This window comes from Nesoenas mayeri, assembly GCF_963082525.1.
Source record: "Nesoenas mayeri genome assembly, chromosome: 8".
Classification (NCBI taxonomy): Eukaryota; Metazoa; Chordata; class Aves; order Columbiformes; family Columbidae; genus Nesoenas; species Nesoenas mayeri.
Genome location: NC_137554.1, coordinates 13223924 through 13243600, shown reverse-complemented (window position 1 = coordinate 13243600; position 19677 = coordinate 13223924). Strand labels below are relative to the sequence as shown.

The 19677-nt window shown below is 37.1% G+C and overlaps 1 protein-coding gene across 1 annotated transcript in view; it reads left to right on the top strand.

Moving 5' to 3' along the window:
- Window positions 1-19677, top strand: part of DPYD (dihydropyrimidine dehydrogenase) — a gene marked incomplete at its 5' end in the record, with an annotated part of 297412 nt that overhangs the window by 80517 nt on the left and 197218 nt on the right. The window contains 2 exons of the mRNA XM_080348775.1: window positions 8545-8632; window positions 18610-18771. Of these exons, the coding sequence (XP_080204901.1) occupies window positions 8545-8632; window positions 18610-18771 (250 nt within the window). The remainder of the gene's footprint in view (window positions 1-8544; window positions 8633-18609; window positions 18772-19677) is intronic.

Genomic DNA, 19677 nt, shown 5'->3' with positions numbered 1-19677 from the left:
CACCTGTCAGCCTTTAAAGCCAGTGGACAAATCACTTTATTGAATTTTTAAAGCTAATTGAAACCAATACCTAGCTTGTCATTCATGGGAATTACAAAAATGTAGCATTTTAAATACAACCTTCTTGAAGAGGTGCAGTAATACTGCCCCAGTCTGGGACAGAATATCAATAAAGGGACCAACCAAAGCTCATTAGGGAAGTACCACAATATAAAGGATGAGAAATAACTGAAAATATGAGAAGATCAGGAGTTTCCCAAGCACATCAAGTACTGTTTATTCCCCATGATAGTTTTCTGTGACAAGCAGCACTCAAACTTGTAACTGCTCCTTGAGAATTGCCTCACATTTCTGTTGGTAGAAAATAGGCTGATGTTGCTGGGACTCATTGCTGATGTCTCTGCATTATCTAGAGCTAAAGTCAGACTTCCTCTCTGTCTGTGTTATCTGATGTAAACCCAGTGACACCAGTAGTGTCAGAAAAGAGAATCGAAGCAGCATTTGATGTGCCATGTCACGAAATGGAACAGAAAGAGGAAATTATTTTTAATTTCCCCTTTCAAAACACAGTATGCTGATAAACTGAAATGAAACCTTTGTCACTTGGAAATGAATGCAAGAAAAGGAAAAGAATAAAATTCAAATGAAGAATCAGAGGTTCATTTTGTGTCTTAAGATATAGAGGCTGATGTGGAGTAATTGCTGCAGGTGAAAGCATGTGGATGGGTTTTTGACATAAGAGAGCTGTGTGGTATATGAGTCTGCATGTACTTGTCAGGAACTGTATGGTTGACATATCCCATGTAAGATCTACCACTAAGGAGGAAGAGCAAATAGGTTTTGACACTCAGTGGACTTCATGCCTTTATATAAACTGAGAGCATTTTATTCCTACACCATGGCAATATTTTATTTTTTTTTTGGTGAGACATTACCATAATAACTTTGCTTTTGAAGTCAAAGAACTCTGAATGTTGTAGAGTAGTATAGAACAAATGGATTACAAAAAACAAGCCATAGATTTAAAGATGATGTAAATAAATCGCCTTAGTAAAACTCCAAAGAAGAGGTAGTCTGTGTGGGAGTGAAGGAGCTAGTGAAAGGTATTCCATACAGATTCTAGTACTAGTGATGTTAAGGTAAATATATTTTTAGTAATAATATTCATTTGGTGTGAGCTGCATATGACATAGTTGCTAGTATAAATGTGAACCATTTATTTGAATTGCTTGTTCACAGACTGAGTCTATGAGAAAGCATAGGATGGTTGAAATTATTTGCATTATATAGATAAAAAGAAGGTTTTATTTCTGATGTGTCAAAAGGGTGCTACAGCTTCTCTGATTTGGCATGTGCTGATATATGTGCTTTGTGCTACAATATTCTATAAACCACACTGCTTTTTCTGGTTTTAATCAACTTCAATTTATATAGCAGTTTTGTTCTGTAACATTATAAATTGGAGAAATACTTTTAAAGTAATGATGTACAAGCTATATAAAGTGGGTGAAGTAGTCTTTGAGGGTATATTGCAATATGGTAAGTGAAAATTTCTGTGTCCCAGTAAAATGACAGGAGGAATTTAAGAGCAGGCAGAATGTAGTATTCCATGAGCTGCCTCAGAGCAGGTGTCTCACCGTGGGGCGGTGCTGCCAGCGCCACCCCTGTGCTGACCGCAGAGCTCTGTCGGGCCGTGTTCCCACCACTCAGCGAGGCTTTAAAGAGGAAATCCCACTCATCTACTTTTCTTCTGGTAGCCACTATTTGTGTGTATCTGATTACAGTGCAAGACAGCACGATCCTGAGTATGCGCTAGGCAAGGACAGTTTTAGTGCAGGAACCTACAGAAATGAAGGTTCTACCAGGCTGGATGTCGGATGGCAAAAATTCCAAAGGTGGATTGAAAAGTGACTGGTGCACGCTCTCCTATACCCCTGTCATCAATATGTGCTGGCAGACCTTGGGTCATGCTTTTTTAATGTTATCAACATTACCCATTAAAATGGTGTTATGCTGAAGAACGATAAAAACTTACAGGACAGAGGAGTGGAGGAGTTTTAGATGTATGGAGAAAAGACTACAGAAAAGAGGAAGCAGGTGCAAAGGGGAGAGGGGAGTTCCTCCACTCAAGGGGGATTCAGAAGCAGATGAGAAAAGAAGAATTATGGTCATGTAGAGAGCCAAAGAAGAAAAGAGAAAGATGAGTCATTGATGAATGGAACGATTTGGAGTCTATGTCCATATGATTCACTACCTCTTAAGTGTCTGAAAATAACCTTGTCTGTAAGTGCCATTAGTCTGCACTATGGTGGGAGGCTTTTGTGCCTGAAGACTAACTTACAACTCTGAGCATTTCTTCCTTTCAATAAAAAACACTTGCCTCAGACCTCCTGCAGTGGCTGGCAGCAATGTCATATCTGTCCCTAATCCTGTGGAGGGCCTCTATTTGAAATTTACTTCCTCTGGTCATCTTAACTTACTGACAGAGAAGTCATCTCATTTTCTGTGAGTCTACAGAAGGCTCATAGGAATCCCTAGGCCGATGCTGATGATGTGGGATTCTTTCCTTTTCTTCTTCAGGTATGGACTAGTATTGCCAATTCACATGATACTGAATGTTTTGTTTCTTATAGCTCCTGTGCATTGCTAACAGGATGGGCATTTTTCTCTCCAGTATTCCATATTCAGGACCATGATACCTGCTTGCTTGTATAGTCTGTGTTCACTGCCTTTTGTACAGTTTCTGATGCCTTTTTTGTTCAGAGGTTTTTCTTGGGGATTACATCTGTTTCTCCTGTGGTCCAAAATTATGTGTTCATAGTTGATTCTAATTTAAGATTTTGTCTTCATTGTTACATTGCACGCAGGCAACAGAGTTCTCAGCCTTCTGTGTAAGAGTCCCTTTTTCTGCTTCTACACTTTGAAAGAAAGCAAATACTCCTCTAACTATGATTTGTCTTTGGCACTCATCAAACCCTTGTATCAACTGTTACTGTGTTTTGATATTTAAACCTGACAATAAAATTTCTGCATTACTTTATAATTTTTTTTTCTTCTTTTTTTCTTCTTCTATCCATTGTGTAATGTAATGGACAGGAAGACAAAAGGGCATGAGATTTTTTTTTTTGTTACTTTTGGGTGGTGGTGTTGTTTGTTTGTTTGGTTTGTTGTTTTTTTTAAAATAAAGAAAATAGTGGGAGGAAGACTTTTTTTACAGCTTCCAGCCATAGCTTCTCACTAATGGCTTTCCATTGCACTACAGGATCTTTATTCTGACATCTCTCTTCAATGAATGTATATATGTCCAAATGTCTGTTTAGGTTTGTCCTTGACCCTAAGTACAACAAAATCAAATGGGAGAGAAGAAAGCCTAAGTTCTGCAAGACTGACCATAAGCGGTTAAAGGATTTAACCTTGAGAAAAACTTGTGTGATGCCCTTCATGTGTGCCATCAAAAGCAATTGACATTCAACTTGGGACATATAGATTTATTTGGAAATTATAGGTTTATTTCATTTTGCATTTGGCTTTCTTACTCCACTGTTTAGCACCCCCAAATCAGGGTTTAGAGAGTGGTGCAAGAGACTTGGGATAAAGAAGAACCTTGACATGGGAGTTATTGGAATTGAGTCTCTTGTGCAAACTGGCCTCTAGTTTGTTGAGTGGAGTTGGATCTGCCATTCTCTTAAAATTAATTGACCAAAGATCAGGAAGTGTATACAGAACATCATTATGAGACCTGTGTAAAACTGTTATGTGAGTATCCAGGCTATTTCTCTGAGTAGTGGATAAAGTTTTAGAAACTTCTATAAACCGTAGAGCTGGAATCCTTTTTTTCAAAATGAATGTTTATGTCCTGCAGAAACCCACATAAATGGATTAGGATTTAATCTGCATCTAAACATCTGCCAACAGCAACCATGATAAAGGTTATTTGGCCTGTTTTGTGATGTAGGAAAATTTGATAGGTTATCAGTGATGATCTGTTTGTGGAATATTACTCCAGATTATCTGTTTCATCCCCAGCCTTTCAGCATACATGGGATTGCACTTCAGTTAATATTGTAGCCAGGTATATAGACAATTATTTGCTGCAATTTTAGGTAATGATATAACTAAATTGCTCTTCTTTATTTAGAAGCAAAAATGTGTTAGGAGCTGTTCTAGATCTAGAAATGAGACTATATGTTGGTCAGGTATTTTAATTTTAAAATAAAATACTGGGTAATATTTCAACAATTAAATAATGAAAATTATTAATTGAAAATTATTCTTGGCTATGCCTTCCTTTTCACTTTTTCTTCTGTACACAAGAGAAGAAAACTGGTTTCTGATATAATTTTTTTCTGAAGTGGAAAGATTGTTTATACAGATGTATGTTACTTTTTTATCCTTTTTTTTCCTCATTTGCTTTCCATTCCTTTTTACACACAGACATACCTCCTGGTTTCTTGCATCTTTTTTCCCAATATGTAGTGTCTGTTCCAGAAATTTGAAGCTTTTATTTGGCTATTCCATTTTTGTTTTCTATTACTATATGTTGTGTGTTTTGGAGTGTAGGGTTTTTTTGTTTGGTGGGTTTTGTTTTGTTTAGTTTGTGGGGATTTTTTTTTGTTGGTTTTTTTGTTTTTTAGTAGCCATGCTATTAGAGGTTGGTTGAATGAGTTTTTGTGTATGCATGCATGGTTTTAGGTGCTTATTTTGCAGTGGCAAAATTGATAGGTGCAAACCCTATAGCTGATAATGTTTGGCTACTGCATAAGTACCCTTTGCATCCATTATTTTGTGCCTGAAAGAGATTTATAAGTATGCTCACCTTAAACAATAAATAACTTTAGTACTGCAACACTCAAAAAACCAAGAAGTAAAAGATTTTAAACTCAATGGGGATACATATGTATAATTTAACACTGTTCAAGAAGAGATGTAAATTTTGAGCTTAGATGTGTGGGAAATGTGAATTTCTGTCATTATATAGTCACAGGCATGTCTGCAATGCTATGCCGAATGATAATATTTGCATAAATATTTATATAAATATGCTATACTTGCTTAGCATTTCTAGGGGTTTTATATGTAACTTAATTTACGATTTCACAATGAGACTGAGTTGAACCAACAGCAGAGTGCTTCCAAAATGGAAAATATCGTTCCTTGTCTTTCAGTTCCTCAAGTGGAGGTTTAGTAGTGCAAAGATTATGGTGTTGCCTTTTACATGGAAATCAATATGCATATGAAGTGAATATGGCATATTTTAAGATTAAACATGGCCTATATTTTTCTAATGGAAATGATGTTCCATGAACAAATAGGGGAAAAATTAATAATAGGGTTTTTTCTGATATTTCTGATAGTTGGAAGGATTTTTCCTAAGAAATGCTGAGATATATACTCTGAGAATAGTATAGGTCTAGCTTTGTCTAATGCTTTGTATTTTTATGCAGGCAAGAATAGTAAGACCACTTAAAATGTGGCTTCTTTTTTTTTTTTTCCTTAGTATAGTGAGCGTGTAGCTCTCCATTTAAATTTGGTGGGAGCTAGCAGTTGAATTAGAGAAATTTTTTGTAAATTTATAGTTTTTTATTTATCTTATTTTGAACTAAAACCATAGTAATGGAATAACCTTATGAAAAGTGGGTTGTCATAGGGTGGGAGGACAGTTACAGAAAAAGTGTAATACTTAATGTTTCTTTATATGGGGAATGCATGTGGAACTGAAGCTCATGGTAATTGTTGGTGTATTTCTTTAAGCACACAGTATTTGCCTGTGATTTTTGAAAGGATCAATCACTTGCAGCAATTTATGTAATAATTTTCTGGTGGATGATTCTACTATTTTATTTATGCTTTTTTCCTGGTTCACCAGAATGCAATACCTTTGCTTCTTGGTACAGTAAATGCACTCTGTAATATCTATTATGGTATGGTCAAAAGATAATTTATTGTCAGATAGAAAAATAGGTCAACACTAGTGTCACTTGATGATCAACCCCCCAAGTTTAATAAAACACCTCACCAGCACGCATTCTGCAGAGTGCTTGATGTTTTATTAGGACTACAGTAGCTTACAGTACCTAGCTCTAGCGGGAGTGTAATTACTGAGCTGTCAGGGTGATAAGTGGGATTAATGGCAGCCTGGTGCACTTTAGTCTGCAGAGTGCTTGGAGAATCGGAAGATGGTATTATTATAAGAGAAACTCTGAACTGGCATATTCATGGCACCCTCCCCTCCTCCCCAAAGCTCACGTTCACGTTTGTGTTATCCACCTCCCCAGTATCTGACATTTCCAACAGCTGTTATTTGTGAACCAGCTCAAAAATCAAAAGAGAAATAATTTGGTAAAGATGCTTGCTAGCTGCAACAGGTAATCTGTACACTGTTTATCCTGCTAGGTGCCATTCAAGTCAGTTTTGACATGAGATTGTTCTATATATAATTCGCAGAAATGTATTTTATGTTAATTGCAATTCTTTTGGTCTTGGATGCGGGACTGTTGTACTTTAAAGGAAACTACATTCAGGAAAGTGAAGAGCAAAAAAGTCATAATGGAATTGTTGCCTTTTTTAAACACATGATTTTCCACTTCTATTATTTCCTTACTGCCTACACATCAAAATGATCACCTGAACCCTCATAGTTGTGTATTTCTTCTAGTGTATCTCCTTTTTTTCTCTTTCAGTACTAAAATTTTGCTGTCTTTCAGTCTGCTTAGAATGCGAAGAGCATCCTTTTGACTTGATGCTCTGGCCACATCAGCCCGTGGAGGTCCCCACTGACCTGCTGTTACTTGTTAAGGCATTTGTAGCGTGTCCCTGTCGGTGGGCAGTGCAAGGCAGCGGGACATGTAACTGCCATGGCTGGGCTGGCGGGTGCACTTCTGCCAGAGCCCCCTGACATCCTGACTGCTTCAACTAGTAACCCACCATGGTGTTGAACCTGTGTTTGGCTCTATCAGAATTTCCAGCTTTTGCAGCCTGTGAGACCTGTTTTCCTTTAAACATTTCCTCTGGGACCTTTTCCCCACGACTAGTTCTGTGAGAAAATCCAAGCAGCCACTACCACATGAGCCTTCAAATTTTGCTGGTGCCGTGGTGTCTGCAATATCCAGCTAGATGATAATGCATAGGAAGGTGAAAGACTAATTAGGCTTTAACTTAACTGGCTTTGCCTTGTCTCTTATTCCACTCTTAATTGAGAAAAAACAAACAAAAACCCCAAACACACACACACACCCTAAACCAAAACAAAAACCCCAAACACACAAACAAAAAAAACCCAAACAAAAGCAATACACGGGATTGACAAAGGTCAGTTTCTCACTGCAGGTATTTCAGGCATTTCATTCCTTTTACTCTGTTCTTCATTTCTCTGTGTGTGGTCCATAGGCCTCTTGCAGCTTTCCTGTGTTTGAGAATATTCTGTCCCAGGCAGTTCCACAGTGTCTGTCACTAAGTGACAATAATTAAGGTGGCCTTGTGGGACTTACATAAGTAGCTGTGCTTAGATAATACATTAGAACCAAATTTTGTTGCATTTTCCATAGACTGTTTTAAAACCATAATTTGCATAAATTCTGTATGTTAGTAGAACAATATTGAAAGACCATCTGCAGTAACTTAATGAATTCTGAGATAATTAGTAGTGTGGCATTTGACCTATGATAATCACTGATATGTAAACACAAAAGTGTGTAAAAATACCTCTGTGTTGACGAGAGAACCTTTTTATTTCTTCAGCTGACTTTTACCTTTTTTTTGTTCGATTTGCGTACTGCAAATTGCATAAACTATCCTGATGGCTTAATCTGTAGGTGAGACTTGTGCAAGCCAACAGACTGGTTGATGACTATGCAAGAACAGGCAATAAATCCTTGCTACTTGGTATGTTTTAATATGCAGTTAGGTTTACCATTAGGGATGACAAGAAGAAAGTCTTAGGGTTTTGAGTTGTGAGTATGCATAAAACTACTGAATTGTTTTCAGAGGTCACAGACACATCACAGACAAATCACAGGAAACTCACGGAAAAGTAACTTGAAAATTTATCAGCCGTTCTTATTCTTTGGCACATACAGTACAAAGTAATTCCTTTGTCTGTGGAAATACTGTTGCTTTTGTATGTCTATTCAACATCCAGAATTCAATCCACATTGACACTTCCAGAACTTTGTTAATAAAGTCAGGTTCACTGCACAGATGTTTTCCGTGAAGAAAAATGAAATGGTCAGAAGCTTAGCAATCTTGGATTCCAGGGAAAAAATGCTTCTATGTAATTAGACATTGTTTCCTAATACTTAGACATGTGTAGTCCATATGTTTGTAACTGCACCCTGCTGCCTTTCTTTGAAGTGAGCAGAATGAAAACAGTGTTTGAATGCAAGTCAATAGTGATCACCCAGGACTTCGTGATTTTAAATAGAAATTTTATTAAAATGCTCTGTATTATTCCTATGTGGTTTATCTTCTACCATGCTAACTTGAAAACCTTATGATATTCGTACCATTTGTATTCCAAGTCTCCTTGACATGTTTTTATTCCTGTAGGTGCTTAAAGTGTGCAGATGCCCCTTGTCAGAAGAGTTGCCCAACTGATCTGGACATCAAGTCATTCATCACAAGTATTGCAAACAAGGTAAAATCAGGCTTGCAGTAGTACCTGGAAGAAGATAACAGCAGTCGCATGCAGTTCTATTAGTGAGATTACATTTCAAGGTTTATCTTTGTAAGCTCTTAAAAAAATAGTGTTTACAACAGATGCTTTAAAGTTCAACAGTCATCTAATTTTTAATTATTTTGGCTGCCTATCTGTGCCTGTACAGATAGCACGTAGTGCAAATCTATTTCTTCATGTCATTTTCTCTATAAAGTTTTTGGTTTTGATGGTTTTCAAATATAATGATATTAAAAAAAATTACGATGTAATTATTTAATTTTGCTGCTACCTGAGGTATTACAGATACAAACCTTTTCTTTCATTAAAGATTTTTTTTTTTTAAAAAAGTGATTATAGTTTAAATTTGCTTTGCATAGAAATTTTGCATGAAAGTGGTCATCTCAAGGAATGTTTTCTTGTACTTTATAGTAAGAGGCTCTGGTTAATGCAAATGTAGTCAGTCACTTAGACTATTAATAAAATACTACAAGAATAAATTGAACCCCCTCTTTGAAGGTACTGTACCTTTTCATTTCTTAATAGGCTATTATACTATAATCATAACAAAATCTTAAAAACATTATTTTGATTTGTGGTTTATAAATTACTTTTAACAGTCAGAAATAGAAATAAATAAAGATGACTGCAAAGTTGATATGACAAGATTAATTAGGCTGTCTAGGATAGCCTAAAGATGACTGGATATTGATTGCCTCATACCTTTTAAAACTTCCCATCTGTGGAATCATTAGCTGCCGTGTGATTTATTTGTCTGTATGAGCCCAACTGGGGGTGCTACAAAGATTTCCTGGCTGCATTTTATGCTCTAACACAGGAGTGTCAAAGTCATTCTCACCCAGGTCCATATCAGTCTCACGATTGCCTTCAAAGGGTCGAAAGTAATTTTAGGACTGTAGGAGTAGTTACATTTATACAGTCCTAAAATGACATTTGACTCTTTGAAGGCAACTGTGAGGTTGATGTGGCCCCAGTTGAAAGTAAGTTTGACACCCCTGCTCTAACATGTCTTACTGTTAGATGCAGCTGAAAGGGCCAATGCAGGTAAAGCTGGAGCGAGGTTGATAACAGCAGCAGTGCCGTGTGTGAGTTAACAGCAACATTGCTTCTACTACACTGTGTGTTGTAAATTCTGCACCTTAACAAGAAACATTAGAACAAGAGGAGATATTAAGATACATGCATCAATTATAACATAGCTGTGTGTTGATGTGGTTTACATTAATTGGCTTTATGCCCAGCATCTGCATATAGAGAATTTTTGTATGCAATCTATACCCTGTCAGTGCAGCATTTATTGTCATGAATGTAGGCATCTGTTTGCAACCGTAGTGTTGCCTGTGGGATATTGCTTCTATTACCTCTTCCAGGCATCATGAAACAGGGAAACTGAATGGAGAAGGTACAAGACAGTAATGAAACTGCTAGTCTCCATCTCATTGTTGGGCTGTAGTTTGTTTAGGAAACTTAGAGCAAATTTTATGGAAGTATTTCACTAGGATGGTCTTTTCTTATTAGGGCTTAGTTATGCTGCTGCCTTGTGTAGGATAGGGTGATGTGTTGTTCAGGAAAGAAAAAGGGCCTGATTATCAAAACAGAAAAGCTTGGAATACGGAACCAGGGAAGATGGACTGAAGACTGCAACAGAAGATGTCAGAAGAACTGACACGAGCAGCATTCTGGAATGAGAAATTTGGTGGGTCTTTTAGGCTTCGATAGCCTCAGAAGTATGATGTCCTTTTGTGACCTGGCAGAAAGCATAAGTCATTTTAACAGCTGATTCATTGTGAATTCTGTGATCCATTACAGAGGAGAGAAAATCAAGGTAGGGTGACTGCAGAGCTTTGACAGTTGTATTTTGGCAAGTATATTGCAATAATACTGGGAAATAGCATCAAATGTATGACGTCTTTGCCCTGCTGAAGCCAATGGGTACACTCTTACAGCTTTGAATAAGACCAGATTTAACCTGTCAGATGGTCAGTGAGGTAAGTCAATCCTATAGAGTTTTGGATGTTTTAAATCATCTTGGAAGCTTCAGGTACTTGGTAAGACTGTGGTTTTGCCCTGAGCAGGTGACCTGATCACTTGCTGTTTTATCACTAAATCCTGCTTTAGAAAAGAATTGCAGTATACTACTCTTCTCTTAGGATATTTAACATTGTTTAGGGAAAAAACCCAGGTATCTTAGATTACTGAAACGTACTTATAGCCTTTCTATCCATATCTGTCAATAGCTTCTATATTCGCTCTGCAACTAGTTTTTATAAGTGCTATACAATGGTTTTGGTAACTGCTTTTACCTCATGTTGATTCCTGACAATTGCATAGACAGCAGGTAACATTCACAACAGGAAGCTATAAAAAGTCAGGTAGTCAGTTTCTACTAGCCAAGATGTTAGGGTAGGAAATTGCATGCCTAATGCACTGCATCTGTGAAATGTAGTTTTAAGTGTGAGTTTACCTACAGCCTTACCTTTTGCTTTCTCTCTTTGCCCTATTGGAAGAAATCTAATACAGCATGGTTGTGAAAGTGCTTCTCTGCAACAGCTTTAATGCTGACTTTAAAAACCAACAAACAGTCAGAAAACAAAACCAAACCAACAAAAAGAAATGCAAGTGAGAAAAACCCATGACCAGATATGCTTAGCAGACAGCTGAAGTCATAGGCTGAGAAACAAGGCTAGAAAGTCCTGTGTATTTGTGTCCTCTATGTCAATGGCTATGCCTCCTGTAATTCATGTACCAAGCAGCTTTTCAGGGAAATAAACAGTGCATAGAAGGAAGCCAACCTGGACTTGATGGCTGCAGTCTGCTAGGCTGAATTTTCCTTTTGATGAATGTGTTTCTGGTACCTTTGCTAGTAAATGCTTCTATTGTACCAAATTCTGTTCTTCAGAAAAAGTAACAGTAAATTTAATAGTAAATTCTTCTGGTATCCTTTATTAATAGATTATTTTCCTAGGTATAGGTATGTACTGTTTTTACACTACTGGGCTATGAAAATCCTTGCTTTCTGCGAAGCAAACAATAGATAAAAGGTGGAAGCTGAGAACGGTACCAAAAGTTGAAATGATTCATCTGAAATTGTGACTGTGACAGAGTTTGTATGAGCCCACTACTGTGACTGCTCCTGCAGTGTCCTCTCCCCTCCTTCATTCTGCTCCTGTGGTGATTGGGGTATGTGCACCATGCACTTTTAGAGCAGGCAGAAAACAAGAACAGTGTGCTTTTGAAAACCAAACTAAAACTTCTGACTTATCATTTTAAAACTTTTTAATTGAACCACTAAGTAATTTTTCACTTTGTTATGCATTTTCCTATACTTTTATTGAAATAATAATTTGGTTATCATTCAACAGTCTGCCTGCTGAATATTTTTGTATTATTTTCATGAAAGTATTTACTTCACATTATTCAGGGTATTTTACATGTTGTTGAAAATTCTTTTCAAAATGATAAATCTTTTTTGCTGTTTTCACCTTGTAAATAAAATGTATTTTCTGTTCCAAGAGTTTTTAAATATATCTGGTAGCTTCTAGATGAAATAGATGGCTGAAGTATAGAACATTCAGGTACTTGAGGTCAGTAAGTCCAGGAAATCAGGGTACGCTTTCTAGGTGTATTGAGGTCCCTCTTCTGCTTCTCAATCTTTCTTCATCACTCACTTGAGAAACTCTGTTCAGCAGGTTACCCTTCTACTTGTTTAGAGGAGATTCAGTTCAATAAATTCCTTGTCCTTATTCCTGTGTAAGCAGTAAGGAGTATTGCATGCAGGTATTTGTTTAAACATGATTCATTATTAATACAGAGTATTTAGACAGCAGCGTACTGAAAATGAATTACTTTGTCAGGTATTTAAGAGCTCTATTGTATGTAGTTTGTTTTGTTGGAAAACTGCTATAGCAATCATAAAAGGTCAGGGATTTTTGTTCTCTAAAGCCTGAGGCTTTTTAGATATTTACAGGCCATGTACAATGTAGCTGTTCTGCCATTAGACCTGAGCTCAGGAGTAGAAGAGGGACTGGGGAGGAGGGGTTGTTTCTGGGTTGAGAGGGTAATTGAATTGCCAGACTCAATGAGCCTTGAGCCCCTTTGAGAAAAAGGATGTCACTTATACTGTATTGTGTTAGCTGCTGTGACTCTGTAGAGTTTAGGCCACAACTTCCTTTCTCTTTTTCCATACAAACTGGATTACAACTCCACTTTATAAAGGTACAATCTATTCTATTGTGTCTTCCCAGTCAGTGTTTCTTGGTTCTTACAGACTGCTTGCAACTGTGTCTCTAAGAGACCAGACTTCAGATTCACCATGCACACACTACTACTTTTGTTTCTAAACATCAGTAGATGGCAAACAAGTATTCTGACTTCCAGCTGTCCTCTCTTAAGTACAGCATTCATGTTGCAAAGTGTATATGCTTTGTTTTATAATGCACAAGTGCCATCTTAGTTATTTCTTTCTTTCAAAGGAAAAAAACTGACTAAAAAAAAAGAGAAAGCTTCGCCCTCTACCCCTGAAGGAGTACCAGGAGGGACTTCAGGATTTTGTGTCTTCCTTTCTCTGTGTTGATGTGTCAAAGCAAGAAGGGCTTGCAAAAATGGAGCTCCAGCACCCATCATCCTTTAACAGTGGCACGATCAGGCAGAAAATACAGCAGCAGAAAATCCCATAGCCCCCCAGAAGCAGCTCTCAGGCTGAACACTTGCAGCCTGTCTGGTTTTCCTCCTGTTAGGCAGAAGTGTGTGCCAGAGCTGCCCGTGAGAAAGCAACAGCTGCTGACATGCTCACCTTTGCAATGTTCAGTGAGATGCTCTTGGAGCTTTTTGGTATCAGACACCTTTATGGTTGAGTAGTCACGTTGAAAGACAACTGTTGGTGCAGTTTAAGCAGGGGGGTATGAAGCTGTGTTAATATGGCACAGGCATAAAGAGCGAGGGACTCAGCCTCTAAAGGCTGAGTCTGTAATGAACTGGGGGTGCGGAAGTATCTTTTGTGTTATTGGTACTCAAGAATCAGTTTTTTGCTGCAGCTCTCTGTTACTGGCTGTTATTACAGTGATTCTTGACATTGATTCAACAGTTTTCTTCCTGTTCGGAAGGACCTTCTTCTCTCGTATCCCTTCATAATAAAGACAAACTGGTCTGAGCTGTTGCATCAACCATTTTCTAACAGACTTCATAGGTGGATGTAAGCCTTCTGGTGGCCAGCATTTTAAAATGGAAAAAAAAGAAAATCTACCAGAAAACAAACAAACAAAAAACCCCAAACCAACAAAGACATGCATCCCTCTGGATAAAAGCATGTCCGTGTACTGTGCAGAATGCTGTCAGGAAGATGGGGAAGAGAGAATTGAATGCTAGGAAGAGTACAGAGAAAACTGTGGAACACAAGAGTAAGTTGTAGGATTTCAGATAAATGTTTAGGTTTAAATGAAAACAAAGGAAAGCTATGTGGGTTTTTGTTTGGTTTGGTTTTGTGTGTGTTTGGGGCGGGGGTGGGTTGGTTGTTTGCCTTATTTTTTTTTCCAAGAGAGAAATTTGCCCTTTCAAGGGAGAAATGGGAGAGGGAACAAACTGAAGGATAGAGATGGATACAAGTGTTAAAGATGAATCTGAAGTTTGGGAGATTGAGGGAGTAAAGAAAAAAGTGTTTGTGGCAATATAGTGGAAATGAGAAATAAGAAAAAGTGGGTAGACGAAAGAAGGCAAGAGAACCAAAACTGTGGGATCATTAAGAGAAAATAAAATCAAGATTATAAGGATAAAGGGTGGTGAGAGACATAGGATTATGACAGGTGGATGAAAGTGAGTGATAGTTTTTCTGTGCCAGAGGAACTCTGAGTAAATTAGCAAAGGACATCTATATGCCATTGCAAAGGCTGTAGAAAATCATGAGTCACAGTTCATATGTAAAATACTGTAAGTGGGATACTGTTAATACAATGAAGGATTGTGGAAGTCAGAAAGCTGCTAGATGATTGGTAATAATGATATACAGATATGCATCACAATTAATCTTTAAGTACTACTTTGAGGCCACAGGTTTTTTTAAAGTGCTGTTTTATTCAGCTTTTTCTGTTAATCTTTGTATATTTCAGGTCACTAAATAAAAAAAAAAAAACCCAAAAACAACATTTAAAAGAAAAAGTAGTAATGATGTTAAATTGATGCACTTGAAACAGTGACTTTTCTTGAGATGTCTGTTTGTACTTAGTGTAATGGAATGGCTGACAGCTGGTTTCAGTTGCCATAGTGTAATTATGTAGAATAGACTTTTGCGATGACACTATGTCAATTAAAGAATCTCTCACATTCTAGACTACAAAGGACAAAATGACAGTACAAGATATTTCTTCCGTTCTTTTTCGTAAGAAGATAGTGACACTGTGTGAAATTACAGTCCTGTTATGATGACACAAGTCAAATGATGTGAAAGATTTCTGGATTGATTAAAAATCATCAGCATTATAATATAGAATATGTATGATTTGATAAGTTGCTGTTATGTTTTGTTCATTCTTCTTCGGAAGATATTTGGGGGGGGGGCTGACAGACTGGGGGCGTTTCTTGTTATATTTGAACTGCTGTGTGTCAATGTGAAAAATGCTACTTACATAACTACATACTTTAAATAGAAGCTTTTCAGTATGTGAAAATATTTTAATCCAATACATCTTGAGTAAATTTTCAAGCCATTGCAGAGCATGAACTAGGATAGAAGGAGGTGATATTTTCCCATATTTTTTGCTATGTTTCCCCTTTTTTAAACTAAACCCAGATGAAAAGAATATTATCACTTTTTTCTTCTTTTCTTTTAAAGTATTCACTCTGTCCCAAAATCCTGATGAATTCAGTGTATTCATTTTTATTACACAAAGCATAATAATGCATGTTCCTCATTGTTTTGAGAAAACTGCAATATCAAAACACCCTGATGCATAATGAATTTATATAAAAAGCTATTGAATTGAATTGAAAGAAAAGATGCTATAAGCATTTCCTGATAGTAAATGCAATTTCTTCTGGTCTCTCAGTATTGATCCTATGTGTTTTAATAGGTTTTTTTCAAGTAAAAAACAGTCTCATTTGCATGCAAATTATATAATGCTTCCAAATGATACATGTGGAGATCCTCCTCTGCCTGGTTTCTGCTGATTATTGATGTCTGTGTAAGGCTTGTTTTTGTTCCTTGTGTTAGCAATGTAGTATTTATTGACATTTTGATGTAGGAAACCACAAAACATCCTATCCAGATAGATTAATTTATTTCCAGGGAAGCGCACAGGAAAAAAGATTCTATGAACAAAGGCACAATCAGACGTTTATCTCATTAAAAAATTCAGAAACATTCTAGTTTTAGATTTTCTTCCTTTGTGACGTCTGTAAGAAACTAGCCAACTGAGTCATCTTATTATTTCAGCATCTAAAAAATTTACTCCAGACTGTTAAGGTAGCTTGCGTTGTTCCATGCCCTGGAGTGACTTTGTCATTTTAATGAAGCCGTCCTCCCTTTAATTCAGATCCTTTCTCCCATATAACATGTGGTGTGTAGTTACCAGCTTGCCAGGTCTGCATCTTATGTCTGTTTTGTGTGCAGCCTACTACTGCCTGGTTTTGTGAAAGAAAAGTGACCGATACTTTTTATAAAACGTGAATATTTAATGAATATTCTACCCCTAGTGTTATTGGTAAATGTAATGATCATTAATACATGTTTTCAGCTTAAAAAAAGTTGTGAGCACGAAGTGTTCATGTAACTAAACATTATAGATACTGTACATATACTACAAACTCTTATTTATTACTGTAGTAACACGGTGATTTGCAGTTTTGTAATGCAGTTTGTATAACACCACTTAGTGTAGCTTACTAGACTATGCTGTATTTCCCTGCCAGTTTTTGTCAAGCATTGGAAAACATTCTTCTAATCATGTTTGATACATTAGAAAAGAAATCAATGCAGTAGAGGTGTGGTAAATGATTAAAGAGAATGGAAAGACAGAGAGAGGAAGGAACTCAGAGCTGGACTCCTGAAGTCCTGCCCACAGCACTGAACCGTGCCCTGTGGGTATCAGGAGGTTGCAGACGGGCTTGTTCTCAGACAGAAGCTCATGCTGTGCAGTTGACTAGCATCTATAAGCAAAAGGTCCAGTTACCTCTGCAAAGACATTTCTTAAACATTGGCATTCTCTTGGAAATCTCTAGCCATGTCTAAAGCATCTGGTTTAACTTTAAGAATTTTTTGCTCACTCTTTTAAAATGTCTTTAGTGAATTTGAACCTCCCAAACCAAAGTCTTGTTGCCCATTTTTGGTTATATTGGCAGATCTTGACACTGCTCTTTTTATTCATAACTGGATTCTTCCTCTGTGTGGCATAGCATTTGCTTTGAATACACACTTACGTGTACACTAGCCTATTTGACAGATAGTAAGTCACAGGTATTGCATAACATCTGCTGTGACCAAGTACTTCACATCGTTTGAATGCTACATCTTTTGGTTATTCTGAGTCAACTGTCCTGGGACAGAGAGGTAAAGATATTTGTTATAAAAAGCAGTTTCATATTAGTGATGATTATTAAAGATCGGAATATGGAAGAGGTGGTGGAAGAGGAAGGAGAAATATTGTTCTTTAGTCTCTCAGTTATTGCAGTTTGGAGAAAACTGGAATGAGATCCCAGCATTGATTTCTCACTGAAGAAGCTTTTGTGAAACCTCAGCTGTGTGCTATTTCTAAGGGGCACTGGATTGTCTTCTGGCCATTAAAGGGAACTCTAGCATTAAAACATTTTTGTGGACTTACTTGATGAGGCTTTTGGAGTTGGTGGGAGGAGCAGTAAAATGAAGAAAGAACTAGAGTCTACAATTACGTAAAGTTTATATTAACTATACAGAAGAAAAGATAGGTTGTAAACAGACTGCTTTAATTACCCCATAATTTTATTAATGCAGGCATAATGGAGATTCAGAACTGCCATCAGTAGTTCTCTCCCTCTAAATGAGACCATTTCACTCCTGGGATTTCCACTGATGCTCCCTCTTAAGAGAATTATCCAGTCTAAAACAACCAGAGCAAACAGGGGTTGTTTTCTCATAGCATAAGGCACTGGAAGCTTGCTAATGTCCATTCCATAGATTTTTATTATGGAAAGAAATCTTGCTGGTTTTCATGTATCTGCAAACTGTTCCTTTTCTGAAGATGTGCACTGAATATTGAGAATCTGTGAAGCCATGGATTGTACATAACTTCTTTAATCAGTTCAGTAGTTTGCTGTTTATGGAAACAGGAAAATGAATGTTTGTCCTGATCGCTATGTGGTTGAGGAAAAAGAGTTTGAAGATAATTCAATAGTGCAATATCTGCAGGTAGCTACATAGGAAACCTCCTTCTCATTTTGGGTCTGGGACAGTTGGCACTACTGATCTGGGGTGAAGGACAAGCACATCTGCAGAGATGGTGTGCATGGATGTGTAAAATCAGCTTTTCATTCCCTTTGCCAGAAGGAACTGATAACCTAACTGGTACTTTCTGGTCAGACCTTCAACAAGGGTTACCACTCAGCTACTGCTCAATTGACCTGGAAATGGAGAAAGTATTTACATGTACATCATGCAGGCACAGTACTTTTCAAACTTAAATTTGTTAAGCCAATAAAAATTGTACAACCTCCTCAGACTGAAGACACTTTTGATTATTTTGCAAGCCAAAACTCAAAGTTTTATCTTTGCATAATCAGTGTTTTTGATGACTTTCTTTCCAATGTCTTTGTGACATAATGCTGTATAAGATGTAATATATTAATATATATTTTGTATTTTATCTTGAATTTTTGCTTCCTTGGTATGTGACTCTTTTTGATTCTTTTTTTCCCCCTCTTCTGCCCTATTTCTCCTCGCCCCCCACCCTCCCTCTTTTTTTTTTTTTTTTTCCCAGAACTACTATGGAGCTGCCAAAATGATTCTTTCTGACAATCCTCTTGGCCTGACATGTGGAATGGTGTGCCCAACATCAGATCTCTGTGTTGGTGGCTGTAATTTATATGCCACTGAGGAGGGACCAATTAATATTGGTGGATTGCAGCAGTTTGCTACTGAGGTAGGTAGGACTTGCAAATGTTTTAAATTCTTTGTATGTACCAATGAGTATTGTCTGAGTGGCTTCCTTTATTAATGACTTGCTTTTTAAAAATGTTGATACTAAAAAAGTAAAGGCATGGGAAGTTAGAATAGTTATACTTTTTCTTACAGCACATTCAGAACCTTAGACATGCTTTCCATAATGGAGTACTTTACAGGAACATAAGGAACATTATTTGTGGACAAAGCGACTTCTTATAAACGCTATTAGTTGAGACAATTTGTTTTATAATGAAAGATTTATCTAAGCCAGGTGAACTCACGGATATTACTCAGTTAGACTGCATAAGGAAAAAGATCAAATGCACCTGCATCTGTAACTGCATGTTAAGGAGAAGTGGAACTGTTCTGGGTGTTGGGTAGAACCTGTAGCAGAATTAGGGTGCATTTGTGCTGGCTTTGCAGCAGCAAAGGAAACATTTCAGATTATTCAAACTCTTTACTGTCCTGTTTTGCTAAAAACAAGTAAATAAGTAGTTTCAGGTTGACCTGAAATATGTGTACGTCTATGTGCATCTGTCTAGCTAAGGGGTGTCCAACTAATTTTCTCTGGGGGCTACATCAGCCTCATGGTTGCCTTCAAAGAGCTGAATGTAATTTTATGACTGTATAAATGTAACTGCTCCTGAATATAGGAGTAGTAAATGTAGGAGTCTAGAAGAGATATAGGTGCACACATGTGCATACATGTAAATTTATTAGTTCATAAAGGTATGTATATATTTTGGCTACTGAATCAAAAGTTGTTACTTGCTGCTTGATGTTAGGAAATCTCAAGAATTTCTATTGAGGTGCATGTGCATTATTGGCGAGTGTAAAGTTTCAAAGTTTCAGTTTCCATCTGAAGAAAGACAGAGGCTGCTGC